The 15,848-nt window shown below is 43.0% G+C and overlaps 1 protein-coding gene across 13 annotated transcripts in view; it reads right to left on the bottom strand.

The window, feature by feature from the left end:
• The window catches only part of neo1a (neogenin 1a), a 157,223-nt gene that overhangs the window by 97,713 nt on the left and 43,662 nt on the right, over positions 1 to 15,848 (bottom strand). For all 13 annotated transcript variants that reach the window (XM_063471932.1, XM_063471914.1, XM_063471904.1 and 10 more), the window contains exon 2: positions 4,633 to 4,956. In XM_063471932.1, coding sequence (XP_063328002.1) covers positions 4,633 to 4,956 — 324 coding nt within the window. The remainder of the gene's footprint in view (positions 1 to 4,632; positions 4,957 to 15,848) is intronic.

Here is a 15,848-nt window from a genome sequence, read left to right on the forward strand (position 1 = left end):
AGGGACCAGCCAAAATTAGCTTTCACAGCAAAATAAAACACAAAGAAAGTAGAAATCATTTATACAGTGTTCCAGAAATCAGGTAAGTGCAGATGGGTATGTATCCAAGCTGCATGTAAACCTAAAAATGGTCATTCTTAAGCTTTAAGAGGCCAATAGAAATACATGTATCAGGATGGTTTTAAGTACTCTTGCTAATCCGAGACAAACTGTGTAAATATTAAGGAAGTAGGAAACCTGGAAAGAAAAATCGAATATGATATGACACAATCAAGTGGAAAACATTATGGATGCACCTTGGCAACACAGAGCAAAGTTTGGGAGCATTAGCTACAAACTCCACTCCACTCCCACTGGAAGTACACTAGCTTATGACCCCCCTGAGGCAGGGTTTGTGTCTTCTCCCAGTCTCAAAGTAGGAGGACCATGTACAACATGTCCTAACCACTACACAACGATGGCCACGATAACTGATGACTCAACTCTCTCAAAATATGCTCCAGTATTCGCCTTAAAGTAGCCATGTCCATCTCTGACGAACATTTTATAAATACAATCCATGTTGAGTTTAATATTTCAACAGAAACTTGAACTGCAGCGGTCCCTGTCATGGCTGGAGGAAAGGCTGTATGTGATGAGCTGAATGCACCGAGGTAGTTTTAACAAAGATTAAACCGAGCTGCCAAAGCATATTACTCGAGCCACCTGGTGAATGTGCGAGTTTGTCAAAACTTGACGCAATCGCGCCTTAAAGGGCTAAAAAGAAATGTCTGCCTGTCCTTAAGTGAAAAGTAATGATATGCCGCTTTAAAAAAAAAACCAGAAACAAGACAAAATCACTCAACTCAGATAATATCCTTTTCAAAGCGGGCATATAAAGCCATGTATGCATGCATTCCCTTGCAACCTTTTACCATTTTATTTACCCGAGTCACTGAACGAAGAAAATGTACTACACACAAAAGAGTCATTCAAAGAAAATCTTGCGAACCATGGCAACCTCAGTGACCTATTATGTTTCATCCCAATTGAACGTCTTGATCCGTGTTTGGCTGACATCCATTTTATGTTGTGAAAACACAGCTGACTTGTGATTATTCACAATATGTAAAGATGTCAACTTAACTGCAAGTACAACAAAGTGCCTCCGACAACAGCACAAAGCACTCCCCCTGCAACGGTGATGCAATCATCCTTTTCCACATTTTCAAGCCGTCATTTCTCCGGGGGTGTGACGCACCCCCTCCCCTACCCCCCTCGTCAAAAAACAGATTAAAATACATCAAAAAAGGGGGATTAAAGAATCTGCCGACACTCCTAAATCCTTCAAAGGGCGTCCGACTCTATCAAAGGATGAGCACTATTAAATATGAGGCGACACATGTGACACGTGAAGGGTGCCGGTGTTCAGTTTATAATTTCTGCCACTGTGGGGAGGGGAAAAATGAGATTTCAGTGAAGCATGATATCAAAGCAAAGCAATAAGTGGCTTTTGCCATCTTTATATGCCAGAGTAACCTATATGTGACAGAAAGAGAGAGAGTGCAGCACAGAGGTGAAGCACTGATTTGGCTCTGCAGAAAACTGCCTCATGTACATACACAGACATCAGATAGGAAAAACAAACCAAATAGGCTCCAAGACAGTGAGAGGGCAAAATAAATTCTCCATTTTCTCATTTGGGGGTTTCCCTGTTAAGCGGCAGTGAGGTGGGGCTCACCTCAAGCGATTCTTAAAGAGGGCTGAGTTCAAAGCGTGCCGGTGGGAGGAGAGACGGCTGCGTGGGAGAACAGCAGACAGTTAAGATGGGATTTCTCATTACGCGCGTCTCGCTCTGTGTCCTGGCTAACACTGCTGTATACCGCTCACTCCTTCTCTGCCCTATAATTTCTCTCACTCTCCCCCCCTCCCTCCTTTTCTCTCTCGCATAGACTCAAACTGAATGCATAAGATTGCGCCCCACTAGACCACATTCCCCTTCTCTTTCATCTGAGCCCTGCTTGTGTTTCCACACTATCTGACTGCACACACAGAGGCTAAAACACACACAGACAGACTGGATGACAAAGCAAGAGCAAAGAGGGAACACAAGGCAGAGAGATCTTACCATGTGTACATGAATGAGAGCTCAGAGCTAGGCAATATGAAAAATAACAAATGTTGAAACTGAAAAAAATCCTTTAAATATCTCTCTATATAAATATATAAAATGGAACTTGAAAAATTGTTTTATTTCTTTACATACATTTGTCATTTGTAAAATAATTCCCACATCAGCTGAATGATACGAAACAGTCTGAATTACTTCACTGCATTTTAAACAGTGATTTCCTTCAGATTGGTTACATTCCCGTGTGTTCTTCTAACTGTGTTTTGTCTTTCACTGAATCTAAATACTGTTTCCAACTTCACTTTGTGCATATAAACAAACAGAACTGAAAAAAGTCAGGTAGCGGAGCCCATTAGGGCAAAGAGGTAAAGCGGGAGAGCGTGGCGCTGTCGTGATTGCGTCGCTGTGTGGAAGTAGAAGCGGTTGCTCGAGAAGAATGAGCAGCACGTCTCCTAGCAATCAATCCCAGATATTACCCCGGTATTTGTCAGATATGCTCCCTGCCACGCCAGCCATCCGTGACTCATTCCGTCATTACATCGGAGAGGTCACGCCCACTCCACCCCTGCCTGCGCCAACGTTCCAGGGTCTGATGGCGGCCTAATGGCCTGCTCTCTCTACACTGCAATTAACCTTTTTATTGGCCACCTGCCAGACAGCTGGAGATACAGCAGTGTGTGCGCGCGTATGGGCTTATGTAAGCGCAACCATAAATGCGTCTATGTTTATATGCACATGCACAGTGGCTGAAGCTTTTAAGTCTATAAATTACAATGGGAGCAGCGAGACCCAGAGCACGCATGTGCACGCGGGCCTATAAAAGCTGACAGATTTCACCTGCTACTCTCGTCAAATAGAAATTGATTGAATCTAACATCCCATCATGTTTGACCCAGACAGATCCCACTGGCTGTGATGCTGTCTCAAAGCGGAAACACATCTTGGAACAAGAACTAAACAAGTCCCTTTTGCATTATAGGCGAGCGCAGAGGGGAGATATTATTTGTACTCCAGGAGCACCTGTCTCCGACCCCTGTTGCTGCTGGAGTAGAAGTAAATGGCAGCTGTAAAAATTATTCCAAGCTTCTCATTAAAATGACATTTCTGTAAATATGTCATCCTCCAAAGTTTGATCAAATCTGTGCCACTGATGCCAAACATTGCAAACAAAGCTACCCCGTGGAGTTTTTGACTTATAGTAGCACAAATCCCTGTTTTCAAAACACAAAGATGGGCGTGCACGCAACAGGGAGGGGTGATAATTCGCTTAGAAACACTCTAATGTGCCAGCAAAGACTGTATCCTAGTAAACGTGCACACAGTGTAGATGAAACTGGAGGACAAAGTGCATTCAGCACATTTGTCTTCATGAAAATAAATATAGATCTAATTTGTCTGTTCACAAGGAAACTCCACAGAATCATTTTAATGCTGATATCTTTTATTTGGCCATCCGATGTTTTATTTTAAACCCTGCTGCACTCTAATAGTATTATAACCTTTTTCCCAAGGGAAGTCGTATCTGCGAGATCTCGTCTCACACACAGTTAGACCGCGAGCTTTTTGAGTGAAGGAGAAAGGAGAAAAAAAAATCTTTTCAATCTCTGCAATGCTAACATACTGCTTCATTACTTTGCAATTCAAAAACCAATGAAAAGCAGCAGAATGGCAGGCGGACAGTAACTTTACACAGACGCTCGCCGTCTGAGAGGCTCGCTATACCATTGTCAACAAGAGGTCTCTGTCGAGTGTCTTTAAAATGTGGCGGAGCACGGCTGAGCAGAAAGCACACAGTAAATGCATTCTGTGGCTCCTGCAGCTGCAAATTGAATTTTGGGGCATGACTTGACTCAAAACACCTAATAATCCCACGTCACTTGCTGTTCCCGAGCTGAACAAGGTCACACTGTAGAGCGAGTAATGAAAAAAAGACCCTTTTTACAAGCATTTATCCAGTAGGGAAATGCATTCAGGCTCCGGCGAGGTGAAGGAATTTAAAGAAAAGAAAGCACAAATGGCCGAGCACCTGAAGGACAAAAAAACCCAACAGAATAAGAAAAATAAACTACAAAACCCTTTCATGTATAAGGACGCCACATGTCTGTGCACATATAGCATGCAGTGGTGAAGGGGGGAGCATAGCGAAGACTGACAGGTTTTAAGTCACTGCACAAACAGCTTTTGTTTCTTATGACGTCTCATTAGCCCTGACAAAAAGTTAAAGCTGGGATTATCTAAACCTTATCGCCTCATTTGTCAATCAGCTTTTGACTGTGCACACTCACTCTGATGTGACAGCCAGCACAAGTGCAAACACGTGTTGGGAGTTCAGCGGGTCTATAAAGCACTTGCTGGTAAACACGTAGTCTATTCAATGCTTTTCGGCTCTATCCATAATCTCACAGTGGCTTTTGAGTGATCAACAGCTCAACAGTAACTACAACGCATTTGAAAGCATAAACCAGAGTTGAGTTTGGACTGTATTATATACTGACTATGCTGATAAATCTAGCAGTCCTTACCTGCTACAGAGAGGCGTGCCGTGCGGCTGGAAATAGATCCCAGGTTCTCAATGGTGGCAACACACTGGTAGGTTCCTTCGTCGGGCTTGTTATGTTTAGAGTGGACCACGTGGCTGAAGAACAGCGTGCCGTCGGGCAGTATTTTTCTCCTCTCGTCTGAAACCAGGCTCATGAAGGTGCCGTCTTTCTTCCATTCGATGTGTGCCGGCGTGGCTGCGTCGCTGTGTGCAGAGCAGTTGAGGAAAGCGGAATTCCCCCGGATGGCCAGCGTGTCCTGGGGCTCCACGGTGAACCAGAAGGGGCTGAAGGGCTGCACTGCTGAACCTGAGGAGCAACAGAGGGGAGAAGTGAGATGTCACTAATGAAAATTAGTGAAATTCTTGCTGCTCTCCAGCAGCTTATCAGTGGGCGATGTGCCTTGAAGATCACACCACAATTATAGGGGCAGATTCATTATCAAGGATGCATTTCTCAACTTTCCCCAGATTATCATTCTCAATCATTCTAAACAGCTGATTAGCTGTGTATTCGGTGGATTAAAAAGTCTGACAATTTGAGTTAGTGCTCTATATCTCGTTTCTACATTGATTTTATTCTGAAAGTTCCTGCAGGAAGTGGTAATATTTGATGCTTCTTCCAGGAGGCTGGTTGCCAGGTCGCCTCCATTCTTTATCCACCAAACTACGCCACAGCTATTCACACTTCTTGTTAGTTTAAATGTGAACAGTGCTGATATTTCTATACATGCTACTCTAAGAATTTTATTCTGAAAGTTCAGTCTCTTCAAAATAAAGCACCTGGATGTAGCAGGTGGTAAAAACCATTCACAATTTAACACGGTCAGATCTTTTGATTTCACTGATTCCAGCATGGATCTTCTTTCCGTGAGCTTCAGATTCTTTATCGGATTACTAATCAGTAATCAAGTGTAACTACTATCAAAGATCAGTAAAGAAATAGGCTTGCGGTTAGGCTGCAGCAGAGGGTTGATGAAAGGTGCAAAATGCTTGCAATCACTCTGAAGTGCACAGCACTACTATCTGCTTTTCAGTTCGGTCACAGCATATTCTAAGAAGTCGCTGACATCAATGGCATATTTCAATGCTCACTCTAAAAATGACAGAACACTGCAGGACTCCAAGTGCCCCAAACACTGAATGAAGTGTTCCCGAACCAAAACATCTTTTTGTTCGTTCTATCTTTCAGCCAAAGTGCCTCGGCCTTATTCCAGAGCCTCAAAGAGGCTTTTTATTATGAAACCACAAGCCTCGCTGGAATTGGGCAAGAGGAACTGACAAATTTAACCAAGTCTAGCCTCCCTGGCAAGTTAATATCACGTCTTGCGTTATCATAAGTACAGCGTGCGGGGAAGGAGTAAACACGCAGGAACGCGGCTGCCATTTCCTTTCCTCGAGCAGAAATGGTAACATCACATTGACATGAACAGTGCCAAAGTGAGAGTAAGTAAAATTGCTTTGCATTCACCTCATCCATTATTCAAGCACTCCCACTGTAAGAGTCACACAGTGGTATTGTTTAGATAAATAACACCAATTATCAGTTCTGCAGGGATGGGGCAGAGCTTGAAAAATAATTAAAGGGGTATGAAGGTATTTTAATAATTCAACGAATGGAGTGAAATAAGTGGCTGAGTGTTAAATGCAGTTTAAAATATGCCTGCTCTCTTCCAAGGAAATGGCATGTCTCCGGGGGAGAGGGGAGAGCAGAATGCGATAGAAAGAGATGAAGACAGAAAATGAGAGAGTAGTGAGAGAGCGAACGAGGGATCCTGTGTCAATAGTTCAGCTATTTAACTACTAGAAGATAATTTCTCTACCTTGTGGCGCCAAGTCCCTAGTGAGAGATCCAAGAGAGAAGTAATATAACGCATGGTCCATTATGGTGGCAATATGAATGCTTGTCCTCTGTGCACTTAGTTGTCTTGAAAGCACAAACAATTACAGAGAAAATGCTGTTGGAAAGTGACTGAACTAAATAGAAATAGATGCAAATAAATGTAAGCCGTTTTCCCACTAAACTGAGCAGTCAGACCCCACACTAATTCAGCGATGAGTAGACCAGAATACTGAAGAGGAAGTGTGCCTGCACTCTGTCTCAGTGTACAGCAGGGACCCTGAACAACTGAATTGAGGCCTGATATACGAGCACAGTCCCTTTAGAAAGATCTGTGTTAGCAGTTACTTTACAGATATCCTCCTATGACTGCTGTGGCGCCATTTCACTGCAGTTGCGGAGTAAATTCAAGCAAAGAAAACTTTATTAGGCCGGGTAATGCACAGAGCGCGCAAGAGCTCAAAACATTTTGAAAATCCCTCCAGGCAGAAGTGGAAGTGAAATTCAAGTGAATAAACAGCAGTAATGAATAAAATATACAATGTTCTAAACTAGCCCAAAACATTTCTAACTGCAGCTCTTAGGAGGCAAGTGAGTGGCTTCTAATTAGACTGAAGCAAGTAGCTAATTTCAGGAAATCAATAAATTCACAGCGAGCCTGCTTACATATTGGGCAGAATGTGACAACACTAGCAAATGTGTTTGACTCATGGTGTATAGGACAGATGGAGAGAGACTTGAGGGAGGAATTCGTCACTCCAGCGGACCAAAAGCACCATGACATGCTTAATCATCTCTGCATTACACTGCTGGAACAGTTGGGTGTGTGGGGCTGGGCAGAGCGTCTGTACCCAGGTTTGGCTCCCCTCCAGTCAAAAGAGCATCTTCAGCTGCTCTCTATCTGAGGGAAAAAACTGAATGGGCTTGAAGGTCCTACAAGCATCCTATCAGAGTCAAAGCAGCTGCCTTTAGCAGCTTTTCATCCCAATCGCAGAAACAGTAGGGGAGGGCTTAGTTTCGGCTCTACTTTTGAGAAAATGGCAAACCATCTGCATTCAGCTGCAGACACAACAACCAACGTCTGTGCACTGGGATGCACAAGGAGTTTGATGGCAGGCAATCGGCTTTTTGGCAGCATCGAACTAATCTTCTGTTAGAATCTTTGACTCATTAACACCATTTCTGCTACTAATCTCAATTTCTCCCTCACATTACCTTCAACCGTTCCTGGCAGATGGCTGCCCCTCCCTGAGCCTGGTTCTACTGAAGGTTTCTTCCTGTTTGAAGCGAGTAGTTCCTTATCTATCGCCAAGTGCTTGCTCATTTGAAGTCGTCTGATTGTTGGGGTTTCATTCTATTATTGTAGTGTCTTTACCTTATAATACAAAGCACCTTGAGGCAACTATTTTTGTCATTTGGTGCTATATAAACAAAACTAAATCCAATAAAACTGCAAACAGATTCCAAAACAAGGACGCCAACGTTAGTGGCCAAAGTTCAAACGGGCGCGTTTCACATAAAGGTGGGATTGTGTAAATCAATGCCGAACGCCCTGGACTCATCTGCAGACTGAACAAATATTTTGACAAAAGGCGACAGCAGCATTCCAAACCGATGACTACATTTCATATTTCCGTCTTTGTAGCATGCAGAGAAACACAAGAATCATAAAAGAAGTTTCACATAAAGCGCAGTGTAGCCAGCGTATAATTTCTCTCCTCTAGAAAGCAACTAAAAATAACCCACTCGAGGCAAATTTATCTCTTTCAAACTCCCTCAGATTATTTATAGAAAATGAGGGAAAATGTATGAAAGCACACAGAGCAAAATCCATATTTCACCAATTTAATGGGTCCCTTAGGAATAACAACAAAGTCCCCGTATCAATAAACAGGCTTCTGAACGTTAACCTAAAGCAATTCCAGTGACGTAAGGAGAAGCTGGAAAAACCACACCCATGACCGATATTTAAAGGTTCACTAGCCTGAACTGTCGTTCCTTGTAAAAAAGAGAGGAGGACAAGCAGAGCAGGGCTGGATGAGGCCAGCACCTCAGCAGGAAGCAAGGACCTCTATCTGCAGCATGTGATTAAAAAAACAGAACAAACAAAATGCATAAACATCAGTATCTTAGAGTAAAGACAAGCTTCAACCTTTATGCCAGAGCTGAGGGAAAAAAGTTTACTTTTGGCAGCTAACAAGGTTCCGAGTTATAAGCCTGGGAAAAAAAAAAACTGTAATGAACACAAATAGAACGAGCAGCGGCGTGCCGATGCACTGTGAAGTGCTCGCTGACAGAAAACTCAACAGAACTCATGTTCTCATACATCAAAGTGCAGAAAAACCAAACCCTGCTGAAACAGAACATAATAAGAAGAAGGGAGATCAGTTAAATGACAGGAATTTCTGTCTCTTGTATACATTTGTTTTTTGTCTTTCGCTCATACAGCCAGATGATGGCTATATGTTTCCCAGAGAAATGCAAAGTGCAGCTTTAAATGTTTCTTACAATAGCACTGAAACACAGCGGGCTTTTAACAGCACAGCTGTAGAGTTAGAGGAGGAGAGAGGGGTCAGAAACCACATTACAGTGTGAGGAGTCTAATCTATTCGGGCCCCCATCCGTTTGTGTTTGATAAATAGAAACCTCCACACCAGGCAACCAGTGAGAATAAGTCGAGCGGAGAGCAAGGGGCTAGAAAATGGGCTTGTCTGCTTGATAAGCATGGGCTGTTACCTCTGTCCCAAATCCACTTTTCTCCGCAGTCATAAAAGGTTTGGGAGCCCAGCTTAAGGTGGTGCTGCGATATGCTGCAGTGCGCTCTCTTCCCCCCCCCCCCCCCCCCCCCCTCGGATATGAGGAAGACAGAATCGAGATGTGGGGCTAGTGATGGATTTCCCCCACGTCCTGACAATGTTAAAAGCACGATTTCAGACATTACGGAGATTACTATCTAGGTGAGGGGTGTGTGTGTGTGTGTGTGTGTGTGTGATAACTAGTAAGCCACAACTTCTAGCTCTCTTTCCGTGAGAGTGTAGAAAAGTAGAAAAAGGTGTCTGCATCAACTGTGCGAGGTCATCTGCACTGACCCCAGATACCGGTTAACAATTTCAGCAAATTACAAAGTCAGCCTCGTAACATTGGGTGTGTAAAACAAAAAAAAAAATCCCACTGAAAGCAGTAAAGAGTGGGTTGGCGAGGGTCTGCTCTCCGCACAAAGACCCCCTGTTCTCTCCTATTCTGCACTTGGCCCAGCAGGAAGCCTCCTCTCTCATTGACCCACCGCCTGACAGCATTCATAGTGACTGCCCTCCTTATTGAGCCACTCTTGAGACAGAACAGAGCGCTCTGAAAGCCAGTCGCATTTTCAACAACCGAGGCTCTTCTGTGGCCTGAACTTGGGGACGAGGAAATCCTGGACATCATCAAAAGTAAACACACTTCGCAGAGATTTGAAACCACTGGGAAATTACATCTGTGAAGGGCAAACAGTAATATGGATTCTGCTTGTTATCATTATGCTGCTTTCACGCTCTTTATAATATGTCATTGGATCTCTGGGCTGTAAGCCCTTTGTAAGAAAACAAGCCAGGAAAATCGTTAGTAGCGCATCAGAGATGAATGGAGGCCTTCAGTGCAGGTAAAGATAGATACAGGATGAAGGCTCTTTGTAATTTACCTGAGCACTTCACCAGGCTCCTGTCTCTGTGCTATTTCCATATCTCCACCGTTTGTTCTTCCAGGCCGAACATCGGGCTGCTTAAATGACACTAATGGAAATGGTTGTCTCTTCTTCCCTCCCACACTCTCCTCTGCTTTTCCTTCATCTTTGCACCCTGAGTCAGTGTCTCTTTCTGTGCAGTCTTTCATCCAGCCTTCTCCCAAAACTTTGCTCTAAAGCCCATCTGTCACCGTCGAGGACCTCAGGGAAATAACCATGAAGCTAAGATCGAGCGTGGTGAGACTAGGTGTCTGCAATGTAGAAATGGAGAAAAAGCTTATTTGAGGCATGTATCTATTTAGGGGAAAAGGAGTCCTTTTCAAATTAAGAAAACACAGCCTCCCGCTCGAATTAATGTTCTGGGCTTTACTTATACTAAATTAAAGAAATTAAGATTCATGTAGAGACTCTGTATTCGTGCTTTCTAGAGATTAACCCAAATAATCTGACTATATGACTTTTACCATCTTCTACTATCTTTTACAATACAAGCTAAAGGAAAAGAGAGTTGGTGTTGTAACCCAAGCACTCAACAATGCCTGATGAGCCTGATCACGGATACCACAACCCACTGATTCTGGTATTCAAAGCATTCCCCGCAGCACTTGATGAAACGAGGAGTTAAGGCCAAGCCATACAGGGATGGACAAAATGACTGGGGTGCCTAGCTCACACACTGGCTGTCCTGCGCTGGCACCAACTCAACTGGCAGATTAAAAGAGAAAAGGATCCAATTTCTTCAGCTCACAGTTCTCCGTCATCCTGTATACTGGCTGCCATGGTAAAGCTCCAGAGGCCCGGAGGCAACATGACAGGGTCACCAGTGAAGGAGGGTCACCGCAACGGCATCAGCTCTGGTTGCAAACTGCCAGAAATTGGTATTCTAAAACAAACGTCAGTCTCTTTTTAATCAGGTAGAGAAAAAAAAAAGATCTTAGTGAAATGATTCACTGCTTAATAGGATTAGCAAATAGTCTGAGTGCAAGACGCCGGCAAAACTTCAAATGTGGACCACCATGGCCAACGTGAAGACACTAAGTGAAGGATTTTTATTCAGGCCTTTTAACTCTTTACAGTACTGAATGTAATGGTGTCAGGGTATAGTATACCAGTGATTAATGACTACCTAATCCCACACAGGCACAACTGACCCCAACTTCCTGCTTAGTAGCAAAGGAGCTCAGTCCAAGACCACCTTGGAGCCTTATTTCAATGCACTGCCTAATGAGAGGCCTTAAAACCAGGCCCAACACCAAGTGTTAGCAAGAAACTGGATAATGTATAAGCTACGAGGAGGCTATATCGAGCAACGCTAAGACCAACATTCACCATTCTGAAAGTCAGTGGTAAACATTACTCTTTGGTTCACAGATTATATGGACTGAGTGATTTAAAGAATTAGAACATTTGAAACTGATTTTTCATCATTTAATAAAGCATTTTAAGAGCAGCTGTTTGCAGGAGCATTTGATTTAAAGTAAGCTCCAACATCTGAAGCCTAAACTTCTTAGTATCCATGCAGTGGCCTATAAAAAAAAAAGAGAGAAAAAAAAGTGTGTTTGTGTATTTTCCAAACATCAAAAGGGAATACTGGAAATTAGGTTTTGAGGCAGTATCTGGCTTTTTTTTTCTTTTCTCATCAGTCCTACAAATACATACCTTTTATGTCACAGTTCAATGAAAATGCCAAGTGGTGATCAGGAGAAATAGTCTGCAGGGGAAAATCTCTTAAATGCACACTAATTCATGCTTTGCACTCATTAGTGTAGCATACATTTTTCATAGATGTTTACAACAATTACATTTGGAACCTGTGTTTCCAAAATATGCATATTTATATCCCTGTGGCATGCCTGTAAACAAAATATGTTCTTGACTGTGCATTCGGCTACATTACATACATAATTTTATATTAAACTTACTGGTTATTGAATTATATATCCACCGCTGTAGACCGTATTATGAACTCTGGTACAAATAAATAAACTAAAATAAACTGGTTTAAACAATTAATAAAAGTCTTCTTTGGCAAAATGATAGAGGCAGGTATATTTCTTTCAGTAAAACTGGATACAAATACTGAAAATAGGAGGGGAAAAAAAAAGACACTTTAATGAAATGCTGGACAGAGCTTTCAACAGCCGAGTGTGATGAGGGAGACCCAGGAGGGATTGGTTGGATGGGGAACCCCCTCACCTCATCTGGTAGTGATAATTAACCAGTACTGATTGAGGCTCAAATTCCCTCGCTTATCAACCTCCCCCGTGGGCTCACGATGAAGGATTGGCCCAGGGAGACAAGAGCAGCCCAGACAGGCATTCTTTGAGAGCTGGTCTTGAGATAGTGCGAGCGTTCGGTGCAAGAGAATGATGAAAAAACCCACTTTGCCTCACGCAAAGTAATTGGAACGCAAAATGGCAAGAAACAAGCATGTTTCTCAGGCTAGATGGACACCCACAGAGCAGTTGGACTAAAGGTTACAACCATCACTTAATGCTTGTGTTTGAGAATTGGACTAACCTTTTCTGGCTGCTGAAAAAAAGTGCTTTGAAAAAAAAAAAAAACCTCACCATGGCAGCAGATGCCATTATCTGCTATTTTTAAGTAAAATGCCCTTTAAATTGCACTCTCAAACAAACTAACAACTGCAGAGACAAACGGCGCGCTTAAAATACCGCCAGAAATCAGCACATAGTACCAATCAGTACGAACCTTTGAACTGCAGTCAGAAAAGACGAAGAGGAGGGGAAATCCATATCGTCTTTTGACCCATAAAATATCGCGATGTCATTCAAATAAGCCGGTAGCATGAGACAAGTGACTCAAAAATCTGACAACATTGTCGAGTGCTGCTGTGAGCGCGACAAAGAAAGAATTGTGAAGATCTCGTGTGAGATAGCATTGTACAGTAATAAAGCTGGAGTAACAATAATACATAGGGGGGGAAGAAAGAAAAAAAGTGGAAATGTCTTCCAGATGCCTTGTGGCGATAAGTTATCTGATGAGGCTGTAAAACCAGCAAGCACTGGGCAAAACGTAGCCAGGAAGTAGTCGACACACCAGGCAGATTGGGGCCAAGTTCTGAGCAGCAACACATGAGATAGTCATCTGAGACAGGAAAGCACATTCATTTTGCCACCAGCTAGCTCCACCCTGTCCCCACCAACCCCCATACTGAAGAAAATCATGTGGCCGTAATGAGATATCCTAGAGATTTTTTAATGAAACACAATATTATATTCTCTTGCGCCTGTTTTTTCTCTCTTTTCTCAGCTATCACACTCACTCACACAAACATATACACACAGAGAAGAAAATCGATATAATCCTCTATGCCTTGCACAGTCAAACACCCGGCAATTTATCAGCATTGGATTTCAAAGTCTGGGTCTTTGCCTATTTCGTCCTTGACTCCTGTCATTTATTTGCTCTTTTTTTTTTTTCTTGATCACAACAGAAAGAAGTAGAAAAGGAGAAGGGGTGTGGGGGGTGTTTGGGAGGTGTGGGGGGGGCTTGCTTACAGTACAATTTCCACACACTCTACAGTTAAGTAGAGCTGTTGGTACGAAGAGCTAGAGATAAAAGTGCAGGGCACACTGAACAACTCTGCCAGAGGTCACATCCAGCAATTCACTTGATCACAGTGTTTGGATCTGGCTCCTTTGAGTGGTCAAGTGTGGCCAATCTTCCTCTGATAAGTCAGATGCCAATTACCAGCCCAGACACAAAAACATTTCAAACTACCCCAGTTTCTCCTCTTGTCGAGATAAGCATCAGCATGCAAATTCTGCTAATTACAACGGAGCTGAGTCATAGTCCCCCCCACTTTCAAAGCTCCCTTTGAGACTTATTACACTGGCCTATTGCTGTCACATATAGATAAAAGATAAGAATTATTTTCCCATAAGAAAGGGGGGAAAAAAGACAATAGCATTAACATGGTTGTCAGTTTCTTCTCACAAAAGAACTTGAAGGTTTTCTTCTATGCAATAATCGCACAGCTCTGCCTTTAACATAGAACAAGATCCTTACAACTAAAAACATGCATTTATGAGGAGTGTGCACATATGCGGGACGACTCATTTTTTTGTTCTTTTCAGACTGGCTTCAAAGTAGTTGACAGCGAGGTGCAGTTAGTGGGCCGTTGATAAAAGGGAAGCCAGTCGCTGCGTGTTCACAGCGATTTGGAGGAAACCATTTAACACTGGAGTACGGGAAAGATCAAAGCCTTCGAGCCAACACTGGGAGGGAGACTCAATTACTATTTTACTTGAAACCGGATGCTACCCTTCTAGAAGAGACCCTTAAAATAACTCTGGAAAAAAATATCCATGGCAGCTCGGAGAAGTGGGGACTCGGGAAGACAGTGCTGTAATAACGTTGGAGTTAAGTGCGGTTACAGGGGTTAAGTGTTTGCACCAGGGGCATAGTTAGATTACAAAATGAAGATGCTGCGTGAGGCATGAAGGTCTCCTAGATATTATTACTGTCGTGTACGAGATAGCAAAGCTGCCTTTTAAATGATGAAAGCACCTTTTTTTTTTTCCCTTTTGGGAGAATAGCAATTTTTTTTTCACCTTACACTTCTGGCCTGCAATCATAAACCATTTTCACACATGAACTCCAGACAACAGCCTGAGATATTGTTCGAAGTTGCCCTTAAAGACGTGTATCAGACATCAGGAGATTTTCTGTCAGATGTGCTGGGCTTTACTCAAACCGATGAAGCCGGTCTAACGTCCTGCCTGACCGATTCAGACATCTGCCTTCTCACATGCAGTTCATGTGTCAAATACAGATATATTTAGGACAACTCTCCAGTCACTGCAGATATCATCCTATAGCCAAGCTGAACCACGACACACACACATTACTGATCTGACCCTTATTTACTGGGATTAACATGCTGCCTTTCAGGGGACATAGAATAAAGGGACGGGATGTGCTTTACTCAAACTTACTGACTAACTCTATCATCAGCAGCTATGAGTCTTTTTCATAATCACACCAAACTCATTGATAATTGCCGGTGCAGATCAGTGTAACTCACTCTTCTGCAAAAAAAAGAGAGATAAAAAAGGCATGTGAAAGATGCCAAGAACACAAAAAACTTTACAGAGACAGACCTTCAAGGATCTCTCTGTTTACAACCTACGCTGGGTATTTTGCAGTGGAATTTCTACTTTACAAGTGACTAGTGTAAATGGGCCAGAACTTATTATAGTGCTTTACACCCATTCATACAGCGGTGTATTCTGTGCTGCTTTCTATTACACATGCACTCACAATCCAGTGGATTGGGGTTCAATATTTTGCCCAAAGAAACTGGGAACTGAACCACCGACCACAGTAACTACTGAGCCAGACAATGCCAATGGGCCAAGGATTGAGATGAAAGATAACTAGAAATATAATCTGTCCAGCATGTCCTGGATCTACCGCAGGGTCTACTCCTGGTAGAATACCTCCCCTAGGAGACCCCAAGGAGGCATCCTGTTCAGAAGTCCAAACCACCATAATATGGTGGAGTAGTAGTGGCTCTACTCTAAGTCCCTCCCAAATAACCAAACTCCTCATCCTATGAGAAAAAGTCCAGCCACCCTTCAGAGGAGACTCGTTTTCACCACTCGTATCTCCGATC

Source organism: Pelmatolapia mariae, linkage group LG1 (genome assembly GCF_036321145.2).
Source record: "Pelmatolapia mariae isolate MD_Pm_ZW linkage group LG1, Pm_UMD_F_2, whole genome shotgun sequence".
Taxonomy (NCBI): Eukaryota; Metazoa; Chordata; class Actinopteri; order Cichliformes; family Cichlidae; genus Pelmatolapia; species Pelmatolapia mariae.